The sequence below is a fragment of the Panthera onca genome, chromosome C1 (genome assembly GCF_046562875.1).
Source record: "Panthera onca isolate mPanOnc1 chromosome C1, mPanOnc1 haplotype 2, whole genome shotgun sequence".
Taxonomy (NCBI): Eukaryota; Metazoa; Chordata; class Mammalia; order Carnivora; family Felidae; genus Panthera; species Panthera onca.
Window position 1 is genome coordinate 195,490,452 of NC_138346.1, and position 19,054 is coordinate 195,509,505.

Genomic DNA, 19,054 nt, shown 5'->3' on the forward strand with positions numbered 1-19,054 from the left:
TTTTCGCTTTATTCACACCTCTCTTCTCACCTCCACCCTTTCACTACAGTCATAAACAATTTTTGATGCAGTCTATATTTGAGCTTTTTATTATTATGACCACGTAAATATTGTCCACTGCCAAGTTAACAATTGTTTCATTTTCCACTTGAATTTACAGCTATGTCTTCCCACCCCCACCAACCGCTATAAAACAACTCTCAGCACAATTTTCTACACGGTCAACTCTGTCAGGATAATCTGGCATTTTCTTTTTCTCCAGCCCCTCGGGCCCACTGTAGACATACCTCCTTGGGTCTCCAGCTTCCTGCTGGACGGGTGGTAGTGGCTTCCCAGGCTCTGCCACATGGTTTTGAGCTGAGACCTTCCTCTTTTATCACCACAGATGCCTCCTTAGCCTCCCTCCTGCTCACCTTCCATTGGATACTTGCTTCCCACATTCTGTGTCTTTTTCGGCTTATCTACTTGTCTTAGTGGAGGACATCATCCCTTAATTTGTTGACAAAGGGGCAAAGAGGTAACATTTTTGAGATTTGCATGTCTGAAAACACTTCCATTCTACCTTTACAGATAAAAATTGAGTTTTAAAATTCTAGGTCAAAGATCATTTCTCATCTAAGTAATGGCAGCTTTGTCCTGGGATCTTCTAAGTTCACTATATTACTGTTGAGAAATCTGATCCCGTTCTGATTCTTGCACATTTGTATGTGAGCGAGCTTTTCTGAAATGAGACTCCTACCTTTATCCCTGATATTCTAAAATTTTACAGTGATATGCCTGGGGGGGGGTTAGATCTTTTTAATTCATTTTGCTGAACACTGGTCTGGGCCATTATATCCGGGAAATTTTCTTGTGCTTTTCTGCTAATACTACCTTCCCCTTTATCTTCACTATTCTGCCTAGAACTCTTGTTAGCCAGATATCTGGTGTCCTGGATTGATCCTCTCATTTTCTCATGTTTTATCTCCTATAATCCATCCCTGTACCTTTTTTTAGTTCTCTTTTCCATGAGATCTCTCTGATGTTAGCTTCCAACTTTCTTTGCTAAAAAATATCAACTATCACTGCTTTAATTTCAAAAGCATTTTCTTGTTCTGATTTTTAAAAATAAGTATACAGCATATTGTCTTATTTTCTAAATGTACTATCTTATCTCCCCAAGAATATTATGGTCTGTCTCTTTTTTGGTTCCTTTTTACCTTTGTTTTGATCCATTTCTTTCTTGTTGGGGATTGCCTATTCCTATTAAGACTCAGGTCTTTTGGAAGCCTAGGTGGCTCAGTCGGTTAAGCGTCTGACTCCTGATTTTGGCTCAGGTCATGATCTCACAGTTATGAGATCAAACCCTGCGTCAGGCTCTGTGATGGGCACAGAGCCTGCTTAAGATTCTCTCTCTCCCCCTCTCTCTCTGTCCCTCCCCCACTTGTGCATGCTCTCTCATTAATTAATTAAAACACTCAGGTCGTTAAAAGTTGATTTGCAGCTTTTGTGATGGACATAATCATAGGATAATTTTTATTGGTGCCTTCAAGTGTTTTTGGGTCAGTTCAGCTTCTCCAGAGGATCTCCCAAACCCCTGCCTCTTGGTTAAAATCTAGGTGCTGGCATTAGGTGGGTATGTGTATTTTGCTTAATCCCCATTTTAAATCTGGACTCTCAATTCCACAATCCTTATGCATGGCGTCCAAGTTTCCCCAGAGAAAATGCCTCCTGTCTGCTATACAACTGTCCATGGCCCCTCGCTTTGTGTGGTCAGGATAGAACCTACCTTCTGCATCACATCCTCACTTTCAACCCTCCCCAGCCCACCTTTCACGGTGTCCAGTACCGGACTCCTACTGAGACCTTCAGGGCTCTGCAGAAGAAAATCGTTTGCTTCTTGTTGATCGGTGTCTTTCAGTGGGCATATCAAGATGATCTTCCCCTGTTCCACTGAGGTATTTACTATTCCTCTATCCCATTTCTGCTTCCATATATAGTGGACGGAATGGTGGCTTCTCTTAGTTTCACTGAGAATGCAGTTCATATGGGTTTTCTTGTTCTTGCTATTTGGGGGGCAATTTCAAGACGGACAGAAACATCTTCACTCCACCATTGTAAAATCACATGTCTGCATTAAGTAGACATAAATCTATATTAAGTCTACATTCTCTTTTAATCCCCACAACTATTCACATAGCCATTCATAGAGCTGAGGTTTAGAGAAGTTAAATTCTCCGCCCAAGGTCTATGTCGGAAAGTGGCTTAGAACCCAGGTCTCGCCAAAGGCAAATCAATGCTTTTTCTCTTACTGTCTTCTATCTCCAAACACCCTGAGATCAAGAGAGGGTGGTAAATGATGGTCCAACTTGTGGTTAATACCTGGAGATACAATGCCAAGAAGCCCTTCAGAAAAGGGGTCCTGAGTTTGTCAGAACTCCTTGGCAACTAGTGTCTTTCAGAGTCCATGGCAAATCTAGACTGTTAGCCAAAGGAAAAAATATATATACTAAAAATAGTGTCCAGCCTTGGGGAAAGAGGCTAATGAACTCAGAAGGAATCCTAAACTCAGGCCACAGAAAAGGGAGAGGGCCTAAGTCCTAAGAGAACTTAGAAGATAAATTGATTTCCAGGTTCCCAACAGGAAAGGCCAGTGAGGCTAATGGTGTCACCCTGTAAGGTCAAGAGTCATGCTCTTGTAAGCACAGGGCTAAGGCTGCCCCAAGACATTGGTGACTTCCAGACCCTGACCTGTCATCGCTGTCAGGATTGGGCTCAGCCAGGGTGGGGTTGATCTTTCAGGTAACTAATAAGATTGATAATAGAGTAACTTATAACTGATACTGTTGGCCTGTCTCATACGTGCATAGCTCATTTTTTTTTTGACCCAAGAGTAGGTCCCTAAATTAACTCTCTTTAATGTCATCTTGTTAGAATTTTCTAAAGGATGATCCAGGGGTTTCATTTCACAGACCATCCCTGATCAGGGAGGGCCCCCTGAACCACCATGGGGAAAATGATGGTGTGGCTTTTGTCAGGCTGAGGGGAACCGCTGCTTAGCGATGCCACCTGCCATGGGTGTGGGGGAGTTTAGTATGTGTGCTATTGCCAGTTGAGACCATCATCTCTTCCCAGAACTGTGTCCTCCACATGTGTGGTCAGGATGCTCTCAACACCCTTATTCAAGTCACTGATAAAAGCTAATCGAGATAGATCAAAGGGCAGTGCCATCAGGTTCAGTTTTGTCATTGGCCTGGGGCTTGGCATTGATAGACAATCTCTGGATATAGTCCGTCACATTTAGGATTATTCTTGGAATTGATTTCCAGATCAAATTTCCCCATCTTGTGTCCAAGAGAGACTTTTTCTGTAAAACAGCCACCTGAGCAGGGTGTCCTTCTTTTATGTCCACTCCTGAGATACATCAGTTGGGATGTTGAGAAGTGAGTGGGTCACCGAAGAGAAGAGTAAGCCCTTCAGTTTATGATCCCTGGGCTCCTGTATTTAGACAGCAGCCCTTTGAGAACTCCGGCCTGTGGTTTCTTGTCATGTTCTGGGTAAATGCTGTGTCTCGTGCGTGGGAGAAATGAGCAGTGGAGAGGACACAGAACATCACAAAAATAAATAGGCACACTCCATTTCAAGCAGCTCTCACTTTTATCATAAAATACAAACGTTCTAAAATTAAGTGTCTTATTTCTATTTTACCAACAACAACAAAAACAAAAATCACTCATGTCAGCTAAATACAGGTGCATAGATGGTTGAGCAGGTGAGTGTGAATATGAGGGAGGTGCATGTGTGGCGGGTGGTGTGTGTGAGGGGGGCTATGTGTGTGAGAGAGCTGGTCAACAAATGAGTCTGGTCTTGCTGTTTTCTATGACCTGGTCGGAGCCTTGGCTTCTCCAACTTCATGCCACGCTGCTATTACAGAATCCAGAATTCCAGAGCCCTTAGCCCTGATCCAACGGCTAAAGTAGGAGGGGGGAGAAGAGAAGACCATCTAAAAATTTATGCCATTCCCACTGGAGGAAAAATAGGGGCTATTCATCAGGGGCCCACCAGCCGTCGAGCCAAACCTGGAAGAGAGAGAATACAGTGTCATGATGAAACTCCTGATGTTAGCAGAGATATTAGAAAAAGTAATACATTAATTTTGTGGCTGTCAAGGACTGGGTAGATCATGACAGGCTTGAAGGCTAAACGCGTTAGCATAAAAAAAAAAGCTTTGGCTCTGGGAAAATAAAATATTAAAATGATCCAATTGGAGGGCAATAAAGAGCTTCTTCTGCCCCTTCCTTAAGGCAAGGAGCTCCTGGCAGCCTGTAAGGGACTGCCTCTCTGGGGCCAGTGCTCCCCCAATCTCTAGGACCACACAGCAGGGAGCCTCTCCGGATCTAAGCACCCTACCTGTGGGCCTAAAGCCATTCTACCTGCCTTAGAGGACCCAGGTGTGTCCTTCAGGAAAGCCACCACACCACAGAACTCAGGGCCACGTCCCAGTGGGAGACCACGGAGTCTAGACCATCCCAGGGCTCCCTGACCCCTTATCAACACCAAACGAAATCAGGCTTTCCATTTCAACACCAGAGCGAGGAATAAGCGCTGAGACGTCACTGAGTGCCTGGGACTTCGCTTAGACCAGCAGGGAAGGAAAAGCCGAGAGCATTTGAGCCTCACCTTCCAAGCGCAGAAATATGCACACTTCCGCTTTTTCTCCCCGGCACCACACTCCCGTTCATACTTCAAAAGAGAGTTCAGAAGCCATCTCCTCCGTGACCCCTTCCCTGACCTCTCCAGATGGAATCATTTACTCACACTTCTGGGATCCTATAGCAATTTTTTCACCCATCTGCTAGGATACTTGGAATGAATGGGAACGGAGATCAGTACAAATCGCAGCGGAACAAATGGCTAGATTTAGTCTAATCCAGGGATTCTCGGTCCCTTTTCAGCTGGGCAGATGCATATTACAGAAGACGTTCACGTTCACCACACCCTCCCATGAATTAATGAAACGAGAAGAGGGAGGGGGTGGGGGAGGGAAGAAGGAATGGGAACAAGCCACCGCATTAATTTGTAATGCCTCAGCTGGTATCCAGATCTCTCGCTCACAGTGTCATGGGCAAGCAAGGCTTCGGGTTAGTTAGATTCCCCTTTCGTTAAATAAATTCCAGGAGAGCAGGGACCTTATCTGGACTATTTGCCACTTTATGCCCAGGGCCCAGCCCACGACCTGGCACAAGGGAGATGCCTCATAAACAATTATGCTGGCTCTAACCCCCCCTCACCCCACCCTTTTTTCTCTCTTCCAAAAATCACATTGGAAAAGAAATGATGGAAAGTGATATTATAGGGATACACTGGATTCCACTCTGATTTACAAAAAAGACCATACATAGCCCGTACTTCAGCATTTCATAATTACTGGTAACAAATTACTCAGGACACACCTCATATCGGATTGCCACGCCCCATGAATCTAGGCCATTCAGGTTGGGCACTTTCAGTGGGTTCAACTGTCAAGGGCATGGTTTGGACAGGACGTTCATTAGAGAGCCAGGAGGAGAGGTAATCCCCATGGACTAGAGTGATCCAGGAGTGATTCCTGGAGGAAGAGAAGGAGCTTGAACCGCCTTGCACATGGCCAGTTGTCCTGGTTTGCCTGCAACAGTCTCTACACTGGCATTTCCAGTGTGATTATTCTTTGTGCTCCTTTTAACTCTCAAACTTATTGTTGTTTGGAAGATAAACCATGTGGTTATCCTACCCCGATGAATGCATGCAAACTGATGTGGCAAAGGGAGGGGACCGCTCAGGTCCTCCTTCCCTGACAGCCACCTGCTCCTTCCTCTCCCTCTCCATATGGTTTAGTCTCTTGGTTCGCTTCTTTGCTCCTGACCCTACTTGTCTCCCGGACTACCCGGACTACACTCTCCCTCAGGGCCCCTGCATGCTTCCTGCCCAGCGCCGCCTCTCCTAGACCTGTTCCGCCCAGATGACTGGGAACCCCAGACACCACGGCCCTGCCTGGCGCTCCCTGCATCCTAGCCCACGTGCTCACATTGCTCTGTGATCCCTCCCTCTCCCCTCCAGGAAACACCTCCTCCCTGGCCTCCTATACTCCACCCTCACCTATTCCTTCGCCCACCTCACTAACGCTCCCTCTTAGAGCCTCTGCTGCGTCCTCCACAACTCCCCAACCTCCCTACCTGTAGGAGGCCCAGCGCTCAGCCCTTGGGCTTCATCTCCTCTCGATGCACACATACTCCCTGGGCGATCTCATCCCACCCCGTGCCTTTAAATATCATCTATATGCTAATGACTCCCGAATTTATATTGCCAACCCCAGCCTCTCCCTTGAGCCCCAGACTCACACATCCACCTGCCTGTCAACAGCCCCACTCATATGTGTAACGGGCCTCTCAAATTTTGCATATCCAAAACCAAACTGCATCGACAGACCCGTCTTTAAGAGTCATTTTGACCTTAGTATTTTGGCATTTCCACTTGTTCAATTCAAAAACTGAAGAATCATGCTTGGCTTCTCTCTCTCCCTCCTTCCACATCCTGCATCATCAAATCCTGTCAATTCAACCAAGAAAATAAATACTCCAGATCTTTTCACTTATCTCCTTCCCACGGTCTCTGCCCTAGTCCACACCGCCAGCACCTCTTAGTCTGACAGCTGTCAGGGCTCCTATCCTGCTCCCCTGCACCAGTTCTTGGCCCGTGGTCCAGGCTTCATACATTGTCCAACGTCCTCTTCTTTAGATGGAGAATTAGAATACATCCTCCAAAAGTTAAAAGCGTTAATGGCTTCCCACTGCTCTTTTTTTTTTTTAATTTTTTTAAAACATTTTTATTTATTTTTGAGACAGGGAGAGACAGAGCATGAACAGGGGAGGGTCAGAGAGAGGGAGACACAGAATCCGAAACAGGCTCCAGGCTCTGAGCCGTCAGCACAGAGCCCGACGTGGGGCTCGAACTCACAGACCATGAGATCATGACCTGAGCCGAAGTCGGTCGCTTAACCGACTGAGCCACCCAGGCGCCCCTCCCACTGCTCTTAAAACTCCTCACCATGCCCACCAGGCCCTATCTAGTTTGGCCCTGCATCCTCTCCGATTCCAATCCCACCCACTCCCTCTCCTACGCGCTATGCTCCAGGAACACTTCCTACCTCAGGGCCACTGCGCTTTGTATTTCTGCCCAGAGAGCTCATCACCTATATATAATCCCTCATTTCATTTAGATCTCTGCTCAGGAGACATCCCTTCATTCTCTCTCTCCTAACCTCTGGCCCCTGACACGTGAGCTGCTTGTTTATTTCGGAATTGTCTATTTCTTCCACTGGAATGAGAGAAGGAAAACCTTTGCCTTGTTCCCTCCAGGAATCACTGCCTAGGACAGTGCCAGGCACACACGAGGTCCTCAATAAACACCTTTTGAATGACCAAATCGCCCCTCTCGGGAGACCGGGGCCTGCCCCCACCTTGCCTCACTTTTCCCATCTCCCTTTCCTGAGCATGAATGTTAGTTGAAGATTTGGTGGGTGGGAATGAGCGGCCGCGTGCTGTCATCTTAAAACAACAAACATAACTTTATGGCTGACCAGCAGGTAAAATGTGTGTGGAATTTTCGGCTAAAATGTTGAGTTTGTGTTGGCTGCTTGCGGTTAAATCCTTCTCATCTGCCGTTTGGGGCACTTCGGAGGAGAAGCGTGAGGAGCCCTGATAAGCAATGGAAGCCCCTTCAGCAGGCCTGTTACAAAGTCAACAGGATGTTGGAGAGATTAGCCTGGGAAGGAGCTCAGGGTGCAGGAAGTGGGGGGAGAAAGCTGTAAGAAGATCGCCTGGCCGTGTCCTGTTGTAAACCGAGCAAACAGTAAAGGCGGGCGTGTTATGCTTCACAACCTGCCACCTGCTATAGACAGTGCATCATCATCCACTACAGCTCTGCAGCTACGTTTCTGCAGCCAGACTGTGGGGCCCAGCCCCCCGACGGGCCTAGAGAAGGGGCCCGGCAGGCCCCAGACCGGCCTCACCTCCACACCGGACCGGTCCGCGACCCACATAGCCTCCTGACAGGCACAGGGCCCCTCCCTCCCCCTCCCTCCCCTCAACCATGGAACGTAGGTACCAAGAACACACCAGCGAGGCCCGGAGCACTCGCCTCCCCTCCCTGGCAGCTTTCTGGGTACCAGGTGGACTCCCAGTGCGAGTTGAGGACTCACCCGTACGCCTGGGGGACGAGGTACTGCGGCCCATCTCCTGCCATGGGGGAAGGGTCTCGGGGATTGGCGGAGAGCTTTGGAGGTGTCCTCTGAGGGTACGGATAGCTGGGCTGCACAAAGGGGATGTAGCCCAGCAGGGGGGTATAGGAAGAGCGGAAAATCTGCTGTCCCATCTGCTGTGGATTGTACGGTGTCACCTGCAGGTCAGAGATGAGAGAGGGGCTGGGTCCCGCAGAGCCCACTGCTTCCAAACCTCACGGTTCCCAGCTCTAACCCCAACCCTAATCCCAGGCGCCACCCCCCCCTCCCCCCAGCCCCTTGCTCCTCACTCATTGTGGAAGGCAATGTGTTGAAACGGCAAAAGCACAGGGCTCAGCTGCTGTGTCTGACTGGCAAGGTACTTAATTTATCTGAGCCTCAGTTTCCTCGTCTGTAGAATGGGCAAACGCTCCCCTCCCCCAACGGACTCCCCTGAGTCCGCTGATATAAGTAAAGAGACTGGCACGTAATAAATAGTACATAAATTTTATTCCCATTCTCTGCCCCACCTCCCTACCTGTTCCTCTGTCAATAACCATCCCCAAAGTCCTTGTCTCTTACTTTTACTGTCAAAAAAAGCTGTTGAGATTTATATGTCCCTGGCCTCTACCTCAGGATCTCAACAGATTCCCAATGCAAGACAGCCCTGCCCCGTGGAAATGCCCGTGACAGGTGATGGAGATGTCCCGTGTCTGCACTGCCCAGTATGGTAGCCGCCGGCCCCATGTGGCTATTGACTGACTACTTGAAATGTGACTGCTGTGAATGAGGAACTGAATTTTAAACTTTACTTAATTTTAATTGACTTAAGTTTAAATAGCCACATGTGGCTAGCGGTTACAGTACTGCACAGTGTGAGTCTGGGAGAAAGGGCACAAAAAGGCAGTGGGATTCAGCTCACACTCTGGAGAAAATTAGGAACTCTGTGGGGTTTCAGACACTACCTGGATCCGACTCCCACCAACGGACACGCCAGGGACCCTATCTGTCTTATCTACTGATATCTTCTCAGCCTTAAGACAGTGCCTGGCACACAGTAACTGCTCAATAAACATAGTAAATGAACGAGTGCAAGAGAGAAAGAGAGAGGAAGAGGAGGGAGGAGAAAAGAGGCCACTAAGTGTCTGCTTGAACACCTAAAGTGATGGGGAGCTCATTACATGTTAAGTACTACGTTCTACTACTGACAGCTCCAAACGTCAGAAAACTCTCTCTTGGACAGCCATCCTCCTGTGTGCCGAAGGGAAAATTGGGGAAACTTCTGGGCTTCCTCTTTGAAAGCAAGAGTCTGGGGTCCAAGCTGCTCAGGGATTCAGCACACAGACAGCCCTCTCTCCAACACTGCACATCCTTATCTAATTAAAAAAAAACAAAAAAACTCACAAAGGCTAGGGTTTATTGAGTGCTTAGGGCATGCCCAGCCCTTCATACAGATTCTCTCACTCAAACTCCAAACAGCCCTGGGAGGCAGGACCATTACTATTCCCACTGTAGGAATGAAGAAATGGGGTTCAGAGAAGTTAAGACCTTGCGTAGTAAAGTGCTTCAAGGTGTCAGAGTTGTAGTGGGAAGCCCCAAGGCACGCCGCTGTACCGTACCTCCACGCATGCTCCCTCTGGAGGCTGGAGGTATGCTCCTCTGTCCTGGCCCTCCCCATGTCTCCCCCAGAGGATACATAGGACTGGGTGATGCTGGACATGGGCACCAAAACCCCAAGATGACAAGCTGAAAGTCAGAAAGGGCCGAGGGCTCAAAGAGAGAACCCAGGAAGACACCTCCCAGGACAGACACCTGCAAGAAAATGGCAGAAAATCCCCCTGGTTTTCTTGGGGGTGGGGGTGGTGGGTGGAGTCCCGGACCTGGGAGGGGACTGACGTGAGAGAGGAGACAGGGGTCCTACAGCTGATACAAGCTTTTTTTTTTTTTTTTAATTTTTTTTAATGTTTATTTATTTTTGAGACAGAGAGAGACAGAGCATGAACAGGGGAGGGTCAGAGAGAGAGGGAGACACAGAATCTGAAGCAGGCTCCAGGCTCTGAGCTGTCAGCACAGAGCCCGACGCGGGGCTTGAACTCACGGACCGCGAGATCATGACCTGAGCCGGAGTCGGACGCTTAACCGACTGAGCCACCCAGGCGCCCCACAAGCTTTCTTTAGAAAGGTACCCTAACTACATGTAACAGCTAAACACCATACAACGGCCACGTATGCTGCCCTGGAACTATCTCCAGGATACACTCTGCTGACAAGACTAATGTTAGAACAGCGTGCCCAGAAAGCAGCATCTGTACAAAATGTTTGTATAAATAGATACCACTGGAAAGATGCTTGAGGAACCAGCAACAGTGACTCTGACATTTTTAAAAATTTTGTACCATGTTCTTATATTACTTTTTCAGATGCACACACGCCCAGAAGGTCGCCTCAGTGCGAACTCTTTGGAGCTAGGTAGGAGCTAGGTGGTTGGTATCGCTGTTTGTGGGGTGCGGGTGACTGACTGAGATTCTGTGAGCCGGACTGTCTCCTCTCTGTTCTTCTTCAGGATGCAGATTCCCTACTGCTAGAGAAACAGTTCTGGCCCAGCTAATAAAGTAGGCTCTACCTATGGGCCCTTCTCTACCCTCTGGAACATTCCAACATACTTCAGGTCAGGGGGGCAGTTTGCAGAGAAAGGGTGGGGCTCCCTGGGGGGAGAAAAGAGAGCCAAGGAGTGTAAGTCTGAGTGTGTGTGTGTCGGGGGGTGGGGGGTCTGTCCACCTGTGTGTGAGGGGCTAAGACCAGCCTGGGGATGAAGAGCAGTATTAGCTTCTCTCCTCACACCCCCGTTTCTGCCCCAAGACTCTCAGTCTCTCTGAACACACTTGTGTGTGCAGCCTGGGGGCGTGCATATGACTATATCTTCATGTGTGACTCTGTGTGTTTGCCTTTGTCTCTGCTGCTTTATTTTGATACTGTGTTTTTGTGTATCTCTGTCCAAGAGGCAGTAAACCATGGTCATTGGCAGCATGGACTCTGAAGCTGAGCTGCCCAAGGTCAAACTCCCAATTTTGCCGCCGTGTGATTTTTAAGCAGATATCCGCTACCCACGGAAGCAGGGGTGCCAGATTTAGCAAACAAAAAAAGATATCCAGTTAAATCTGAATTGCAGATGAACAGCAAATAATTTTTTAATATCGGTGTGGCCCATGCAATATTTGGAGCTAACTTATACTAAAACTCTACCCACCGTCTATCTGAAATTTAAGTTTAACTGGGTGTCTCGTATTTTAACTGACAAACTGACATGGAAGGGTGTGAGTCCCCAGCCCCACTGATGCTGGGCAAACCCATGTGATTTTCCTTGGCCAGTGGAAAGCGGGTAGGCGCACATCGCCACGTGCTGGCTCTACGCCGAGGCGCTCGGAAGCATCACGTGTTTCCGCTCACCCCTCTGGCACTCCGGTCATCCACGTGGCAGGAGCCAAAGCTACCATGTCTTGGTCCCAAAAGGAGGTCACATGAAACAGGCTTGAACCCAACCCCAGCCCAGCTCAACCAACTCAGAGGCCTATGAGTGAAAAATAAGTATTTATTGTTGAAAACCTCTGAGGTATTGAGGCCATCTGTTGCCACAGGAAAAGCTAACTAGTATGTTAACTTTGTGACCTTGTGCAAGTTATTTAATCTCTCTGTGCCTCAGTGTCCTCATCTTTAATCTATTTCATAGGGCGGTTGTGAAGTTCATGCAGGTAAAGCCCTTATCTTTTTCTCTCTCTCTCTTTTAAAGTTTATTTATTTTTGGGGCGCCTGGGTGGCTCAGTCGGTTAAGCGGCCGACTTCGGCTCAGGTCATGATCTCGCGGTCTGTGAGTTCGAGCCCCTGTGCTGACAGCTCAGAGCCTGGAGCCTGTTTCAGATTCTATGTCTCTCTCTCTCTGACCCTCCCCCGTTCATGCTCTGTCTCTCTCTGTCTCAAAAATAAATAAACGTTAAAAAAAATTAAAAAAAAAATAAAGTTTATTTATTTTTGAGAGAGAGCTAGCATGCTTGCGTGAGCCGCTGGGGGTGGGGGTAGAGAGAGAAGGGCACAGGGGATCCAAAGCGGGCTCTGTGCTGACAGTAGAGCCCGATGTGGGGCTAGAACTCATGAATTGTGAGATCAAGACCTGAGCCGCAGTCGGATGCCCAACCGACTGAACCACCCAGGCGCCCTGCCCTTAGTTTATGCAGGTTAAGCCTGTAGAGAACGGCTGGCACATAGTGAGGGCTCTGCAGGTGCCAGCTCTTATCACCTAGGGACACTGGTTTGTCTCCACATGCACACTGGCCTCTGTGCCTGTTCTCTGGGGCTAAGGGCGGGCCAGGAAATATATGGCCAGTGCCCAGCTGGATAAAGACGAGGCAGCAGATGTCCTTCTGACTTGAAGGCCTTTGTGGAGCTGGGACAGAGGTGGGCAGGTTGTCTACTCACCTGTTGGGAGTAACAGCCCAGCTGGGGGTGCAGGGCCTGCTGATAGGGCATCCTGGCTGCACGCTGTGGATACAGGCCCTGCAGAGAGAAGGGGGAGGCTCAGCAGTGTGGGGAAAAGGGCTCCCAGCCAGCCAGAGAGCGGTAGCTGCTCAGCCCAAAGACCAGCTCACATGCCTGGATCGCCAGCCTGCTCAAGTCCGTCCCACCACACTGCCGGCCAGACCCACCCGCCAGTTAGTCCTGTCCAGCCATCAGGCCAAACAAGCACGACTCACCCCACACAGGAAGCCCCTTCTTGGGCAGGATTCATAGCCCTTGGGGTGAGTATTTAAGGTAAGACCTTGAGGAACCTGATTGCCTCTTGAATCCCAGATCTGCCCCTTGGTGGCTGTGTGACTTTGGGAAAATCACTTCACTTCTCTGAGCCTCTTTTCCCTTGTCTACAAAATTATATGTGTTTGAACCTGGAAAGCCTGTGAAAGTAGCTACATTATTCTTTTTGCTATTTCACCCTTTGTCCTTTCCCCAAACCCCATTTCTGCCCCAAGACAGGAGGTATCGATGTACATCTGTGTGTATGTGTGTGTCAGTTTGCATCTGTGTTTATTTAAACACATCAACACGTGTGCTTCCATTTGTGTCTGCAGCTGCATGTTTCAGGTGCATTAGTTTGGGTCCCTGCTGCTGTGTGTCTATGTGCCACATGTACACCTGAGTCTGTACCTTATGATGAGGATTGGCCTGAAGATCAATGAGCTAGTGCATCGAAAGGGCTTAGAACAGTGCCCAGCACATAGAGAGGATTCTGCAAATGTTAGGAATTTTTAGCATTTCTCACTGCTCCCCACCCCTTGGAGAAGGTGTCTGGCAGTTCAGCCAAATGCAAAGTGGAATCTTTATTCCAAACTCTGTCTGGGGTAGCCTCAGGCATCCATGTATACACACACACACACACACACACACACACACACACACAGACACCCTGCTTCTGTGGGTGGCGTCAGATCATGGCCCCTCTAATCTCAGACTGCCTCTACCTGCCAATTCAGAGTCATCTCCTCAGATGCTGCTCAAAGCACCCCTCAGGCCAGTATGTCTTTCCTGAAGATTCCAAACCCTGAGATGTTGCCTTCATTCTGGGCTCAGCTTGTGGCAACTATCAAAGTGTTGGTGGCTGACACTGTACCCTTGATGACTTCCTCAGAGCCCATGAGCTCCTCATCAAAGGCTCCAGAATTCCTGACATGGGGCCTTATCTTCCAGGTCCCCAAGTTTACACATCCTCTAAGAACCTCTCCTTGGTCTCTGCTCCCAACCAACTGACACAGACCATGGTCAGGCCCCTCCCGCCTCCACCAGCCCCTTCACCTGCATCCCAGACCCTGCGGCCAGGGCAACCCCTTCACCACCATGACCACAGCCTAGTCTCTGTGACCCCGGCCGTGGCCTGACCCTGGACAGAGAAGTCGGACTGATGGGGCTGTTCCAGCCGGCAGCCAGCTCCGAGGCCACGTTCTGTGTGTCCGTCTCCCTCCCCATCAGCCTCGGCTCTGTTATACACAGCAGACTCCCCCAGGCCACCATCCCCTCCACATCGGCCTGGGCCGGGCTACCCCTCGGGCCTGTGCAAGACAAACAGCCACCTTCCTGCTCCATCCTGGATGGATTTTCAAGAAGCTGGGCCACATGCATCAGCATGAGCAACACACTATCTGACTTTAAGGATGTTGCTAGTTGTTCAACTTGCAATTCTGGAAAATCGAAAGCAAGGTAAATAAACACTCATTCTTCTTTGCTTGAGGTCATGGCCTCTTTCCACTCTCCCTCCTTAACTGGGAGCAGCATTCCTTTAGGCCAAGCAGCCCAGGGCACTCTGGAGTTCCTTGGTGCTGTGGACTTAGTCTTTCATGGCTCTGCATCGCTCCGCATCGCTCCACAGTAGGGTTCTGAGCAAATTGGCTTTGGGACCTCATCTTTATTCCTAACGCCAAGCAGGAAAAGAGACTAGGATAGACCGTTCCCTGTGTCTCCTCCAGGTCTTTGGAGTTCCCTGACCCTGTTTCCTAGGAAGACCAGGGCTGAATAATAATAAAAACCAACATCTGTATCACACTTTAGATTTTTCAAAGCTCTTTCTCACCCATGAACTCAATTAACCTTACAAGCGAGTCAAGCGTATGCTGCTGCTGTGGCTGCTGCTTATTATCATGAGCCCATTTCACAAGTGAGGAAACCAGGGCTCAGAGCGTTTAGCTAACTTTAACTTGCCCAAGGCCACACAGCTCGAAGGCAGTAGATTCCTTTAAACCCAAGTCTGCCGATTCCAAAACCTGCCTTCTTTCTATCAAATCAGGCCCCTTGACGAGCTGTCTTGAAGCTGGATGGCATTATGAAATCACGAGGAGCTGGAAGAAGGTAAACTGCACTGTTCCCCATCACTACCTGGGAGGGTGAGCGTCTCCAGCCGAGGCCAGGAAGCCGTGGAAGCAGCCCTGCCCTGCAAACGCTGGCATCTCTGAAAACAAAGGGTCTCTGTGCTCAGGTACGTTCGAATCTCACTCCCTCCAAAAAGTCAGGTCAGAAGCGGGTGTCGTAGCAAGGAGCTGCTATCTCCTCTTTATAAAGCAAGCCATCATGAATCAGCTTTATATGCCGAGCCGTGAGTGCACTTAGAGTGGATCGGTTTACACTGCATAAAAGTATGCAACTGCTTCTTTCAGAGGTGGGGTGTGCACACAGGGCTGTTCTTTGATTTGTTCCTGACGTGTGCTGGACTGTGAGCTTGTCTGTCATCTTCGAATGCCCTCGCCTGGCCAATGCTTGGCCTCTAGTCAGTGTCGAGCAAAGGTTTTTGAATTACTTAAATGAATGAGTAAACACATAAATAAAAATGAACACATCGGTGAGTCGGTGAATAAATGCCTGAAGAGTAAACAAGCAAACACAAACATGCAAGGGTGAAGAGTACTGGAGAAGGGGTCGGTGAGTGGAGGAGGGCATGCGGGCACTTCTCTCAAGACTGATGTAAGGAGGATCCAGATATGGGACCCGAGTGTGAGGCTTTCGATGACTCAGATGTCGTGAGTGAGTGAACTGGAATTCAGGAGGAGAGGGCGGGCCCTTGTCCTCTTTAGCAAACAAACAAACAAAAAAGGCTTGAAAGCAAAACATCAAAGGGAAAGAAAGCTTAGCTTCTGTTTAAGATTCTGGGGCTAAGGCTGGTGCACCAGCCCAGAGAGGCTTTATATGGGGCAGAGAAGATCTGTCTTCTGCTCAGGGGACATCTAAGCCATAAGGCTTGCTGCTCTGCTATAAAAGAAGGAATGACACAGGGAGCCAAGGAGAAGTGGAAGGGGAAGGGACACAGAGAGAAGACAAGATGACTTTCAGGTGTCTTGTCTTCTCTATTTGCTCTCTCCATGCTTTGCTGGGCCAGGCTGGGCAGCAAGTCCCCAAGGACCTGACTGTTACAAGTTGGCATGTCCCTCCAGTACACCCACGTGCCGCTCTGGAGAGGTGCTGGGGCAGGGGCCAGAAGACTAAGTAATCCTAGACACTGAGCGCCTTTCCTGGAGAAGCTGAGCACTACCTAAAGGGACTATTTAAGCTACTGAATTGAACTCAAGTTTAAACCAGAGTGGACATTGATTTGATTTTTTTCTTCCTTCTGCCCAGTGGGCAGCAACTCTTAAGGGAAATTGACTTAAATAGACAAACTAAAGAAACTACATTTTCCTGCATAAGTATGTTCTGTGAGTAAAATTTCCAATCCTGCTACATGTGTTTCTGGTCACTAATTCCCTTTAGGCTATTAGGCTATGAACCCAAGACTGAAAATGTGTATGCCAGGCCACCTTCACTGGTACAAGCTAAGACCACTCAGATGTCGTTGAAATAAGGTGGCCATACAATTTGGCGTCCACACCAGGGCACTTGAGAGTGAAAGGGTGTGCTTTTAATAATTATGCCGGGACAAAAGTCCTAAACCCGGACTGTCCTGAGTACTCTATAGGACACATACCATCCAGGTAACAAGGAAGCACTAGCAGGTGGGTGGGAAGCTGGGACCACACCATCATCCTATGCTGGGAGGCTAAGCACTTAAACGGCCAAAACTAGCAAAGCAGATCTGGAATACACAGCATAGACAGCATAGAGTGAACTGGAATTCAGACAATGGAAAATTTAGAAGTGTGTGTGTGTGTGTGTGTGTGTGTGTGTGTGTATACACCACACAGTTGGTCTGATGTGGCTGCAATGAAGAGAATAACAAGTCTAAAGCCTCTTTGTGAATCAGGCTCCCCATAAGCCACAGCTTCTCCATGGCTGGAAGCTGGACAGCCAGACCCACTCACTCACCTGATACTGTGGGAAGGTGGAGTGATTTGTGAACACGGGCGGAGGTGGATAGTTGAGGTTGAGCCACAGTGGCTGGTTCAAGGTTGCTGAGGTCCAGGCTGTGGCAAAGCGTGGGGTGAATACATTCCCTGTGTACTTGAGGTTGTTCTTGTCGGCCACTGTCACAGGTGGGTTAACTGCAAGTCACAGGAGAGGTAGAGTATTTCAGGGATTGGAGAAGAAAGAGGCCAGGACACCCTCAGCACCGTGACTCCCCCAGGATTAACACTCTCAGATGTCAGGTCTTTTAAGCTCCAAGACTCGGGTTCTTCAAAGTTTGGGTGACTTTCCAACTACAGAAAAACATCATTAGCACACACCTGGCCAATTTGGAAGAAGTGAGAATCCCAGCATGGTCTGGCTTAGAGCTCTTTCTCCATCATTCACTAGTAAAGGAGATGGTTTAGCAAGAAAAAACAATAACCCAGGTTGCTATGGCTATATTTCACCTAGGTACAAAACCAAATTCTTTCAAGTGCTTTACAAAAATCCAGTTTTATACCAACAATTGCTATGTCGTTGGAATTCATTCTTACCAAGTTATTAAAGCAGTCCCCTGGGACATGTACTTGGCAACACCGAGAACCTTATATAGGTTATTGTACCTATATTGGAATCACTTTTTAAAAATCTCAAACATTATTTAACTAATATGGTACGACCCCAAGTTAGTCTGAATGAATGAGATTTGGTTGAGTTGTTCTGGGATATAAATCCTAGGTTCTCTCCTTCTATAATACGTCCTGTGAGCTTATCACAGAGTCAGAGCTGGGACCTCAGTTTCCCCTTATGGGCATCTTTTTTGGGAAAGGAGTTCTGACTGAAACAGTTGTAAGGAGAGAAAGCAGGGACACGAATAATCTCAATGTAGAAATAATAGGAAGCATGGATTTTTCTTGGGCTTGAGCAACTTGAGGGGATATGAGGCACCCTGGCTTCGAGTTGTATTCAAATTGACCACTAATGATGCCCATGGGACCCTGAAAGCCACCTGTATTTCCCTAGTAGTTGTATTCCTGATGAGGGACGTAGGAGAAAGTCATTTCCCCATTTTATGAGTTTAGAAACTGACACCCAGAGAAAGACAGTGACTCAAAGGCAGCCATTTGGCGGCAGAGTTTCTGGATTCCCTTCCTCTACAGATGCTCCCCTGGGCACGCTCAACTCACGTTTCAGCTCCAGCCCGTCCACCTCCATTTTGCTGCGAAGCTTCAGCTGCCCGCTGGAGTTTTTGGTGGCCCCAAGAAACTCATAGAGCAGGTTCTTCTCGGCTGGCCATACAGACTTCGTGGATGGCAGGGCCATGGACATGGAGCCTATTGGGTCACTGCAACTCTCCTCACCACCGGTGTCCTTCCGGCTCTGGGGCCACTGACTGAGAAAGAGGCTCTCTCGACCCTTGGTTGGATCCTTGGTGCTAGGGTTCCATTCTACAGCAGGAGAGAAACTGGGTCAATGGCTCTGAAAGGCCAAGTGCTGGATGCTGGGAGAACCCTCTTGTGGACAAAGTGACAGGTCCTCCCTAGCACACACCTGGGACTCAAAGCACTCTGGGGCCTCTCTGCCAGCCCAACCCAGTCCTACTCTGCTCCCTGGAGCCTTTGTGGACCATTGCCCATTCCAATCTTCCCCTCTCATGCATGCATACATGGATCCATCCACCCTCCATTTGTACCTTCCTCCCTTCCATCCATCCATTCTCCCTTTCTTCCATCCAAACTTCCTTCTTCCCAATTACCTTTCTTTTCTTGTCTTCTTTTATTTTCCTCCTTCCCCTTCCTTCCTTTTTCCCTCCTTTCATTCCTATCTTTTTTCTTTCCTCACTCCCTCTTTTTTTCCCTCTCTTCTCTCTATTCATCCACAGTGCCAACCCTGGATACAAAGCTGCCTTCAGGGGGCCCCTGGTTTAGTGGGGGAGACACACATTCCTGCAGAGCACATGGTCTGCACCGA

General features: G+C 48.7%; 1 protein-coding gene across 1 annotated transcript in view; it reads right to left on the bottom strand.

Annotated features, from left to right (window-relative positions):
• Positions 1–3,617: 3,617 nt before the first annotated feature.
• The window catches only part of CC1H1orf94 (chromosome C1 C1orf94 homolog), a 36,961-nt gene continuing 21,524 nt past the window's right edge, over positions 3,618–19,054 (bottom strand). Inside the window, exons 3-7 of the mRNA XM_060624346.3 lie at positions 18,271–18,531; positions 17,063–17,238; positions 12,704–12,781; positions 8,216–8,412; positions 3,618–4,058 (exon numbers count right to left, since the gene is read on the bottom strand). Coding sequence (XP_060480329.3) covers positions 3,983–4,058; positions 8,216–8,412; positions 12,704–12,781; positions 17,063–17,238; positions 18,271–18,531 — 788 coding nt within the window. The 3' untranslated portion in view covers positions 3,618–3,982. The remainder of the gene's footprint in view (positions 4,059–8,215; positions 8,413–12,703; positions 12,782–17,062; positions 17,239–18,270; positions 18,532–19,054) is intronic.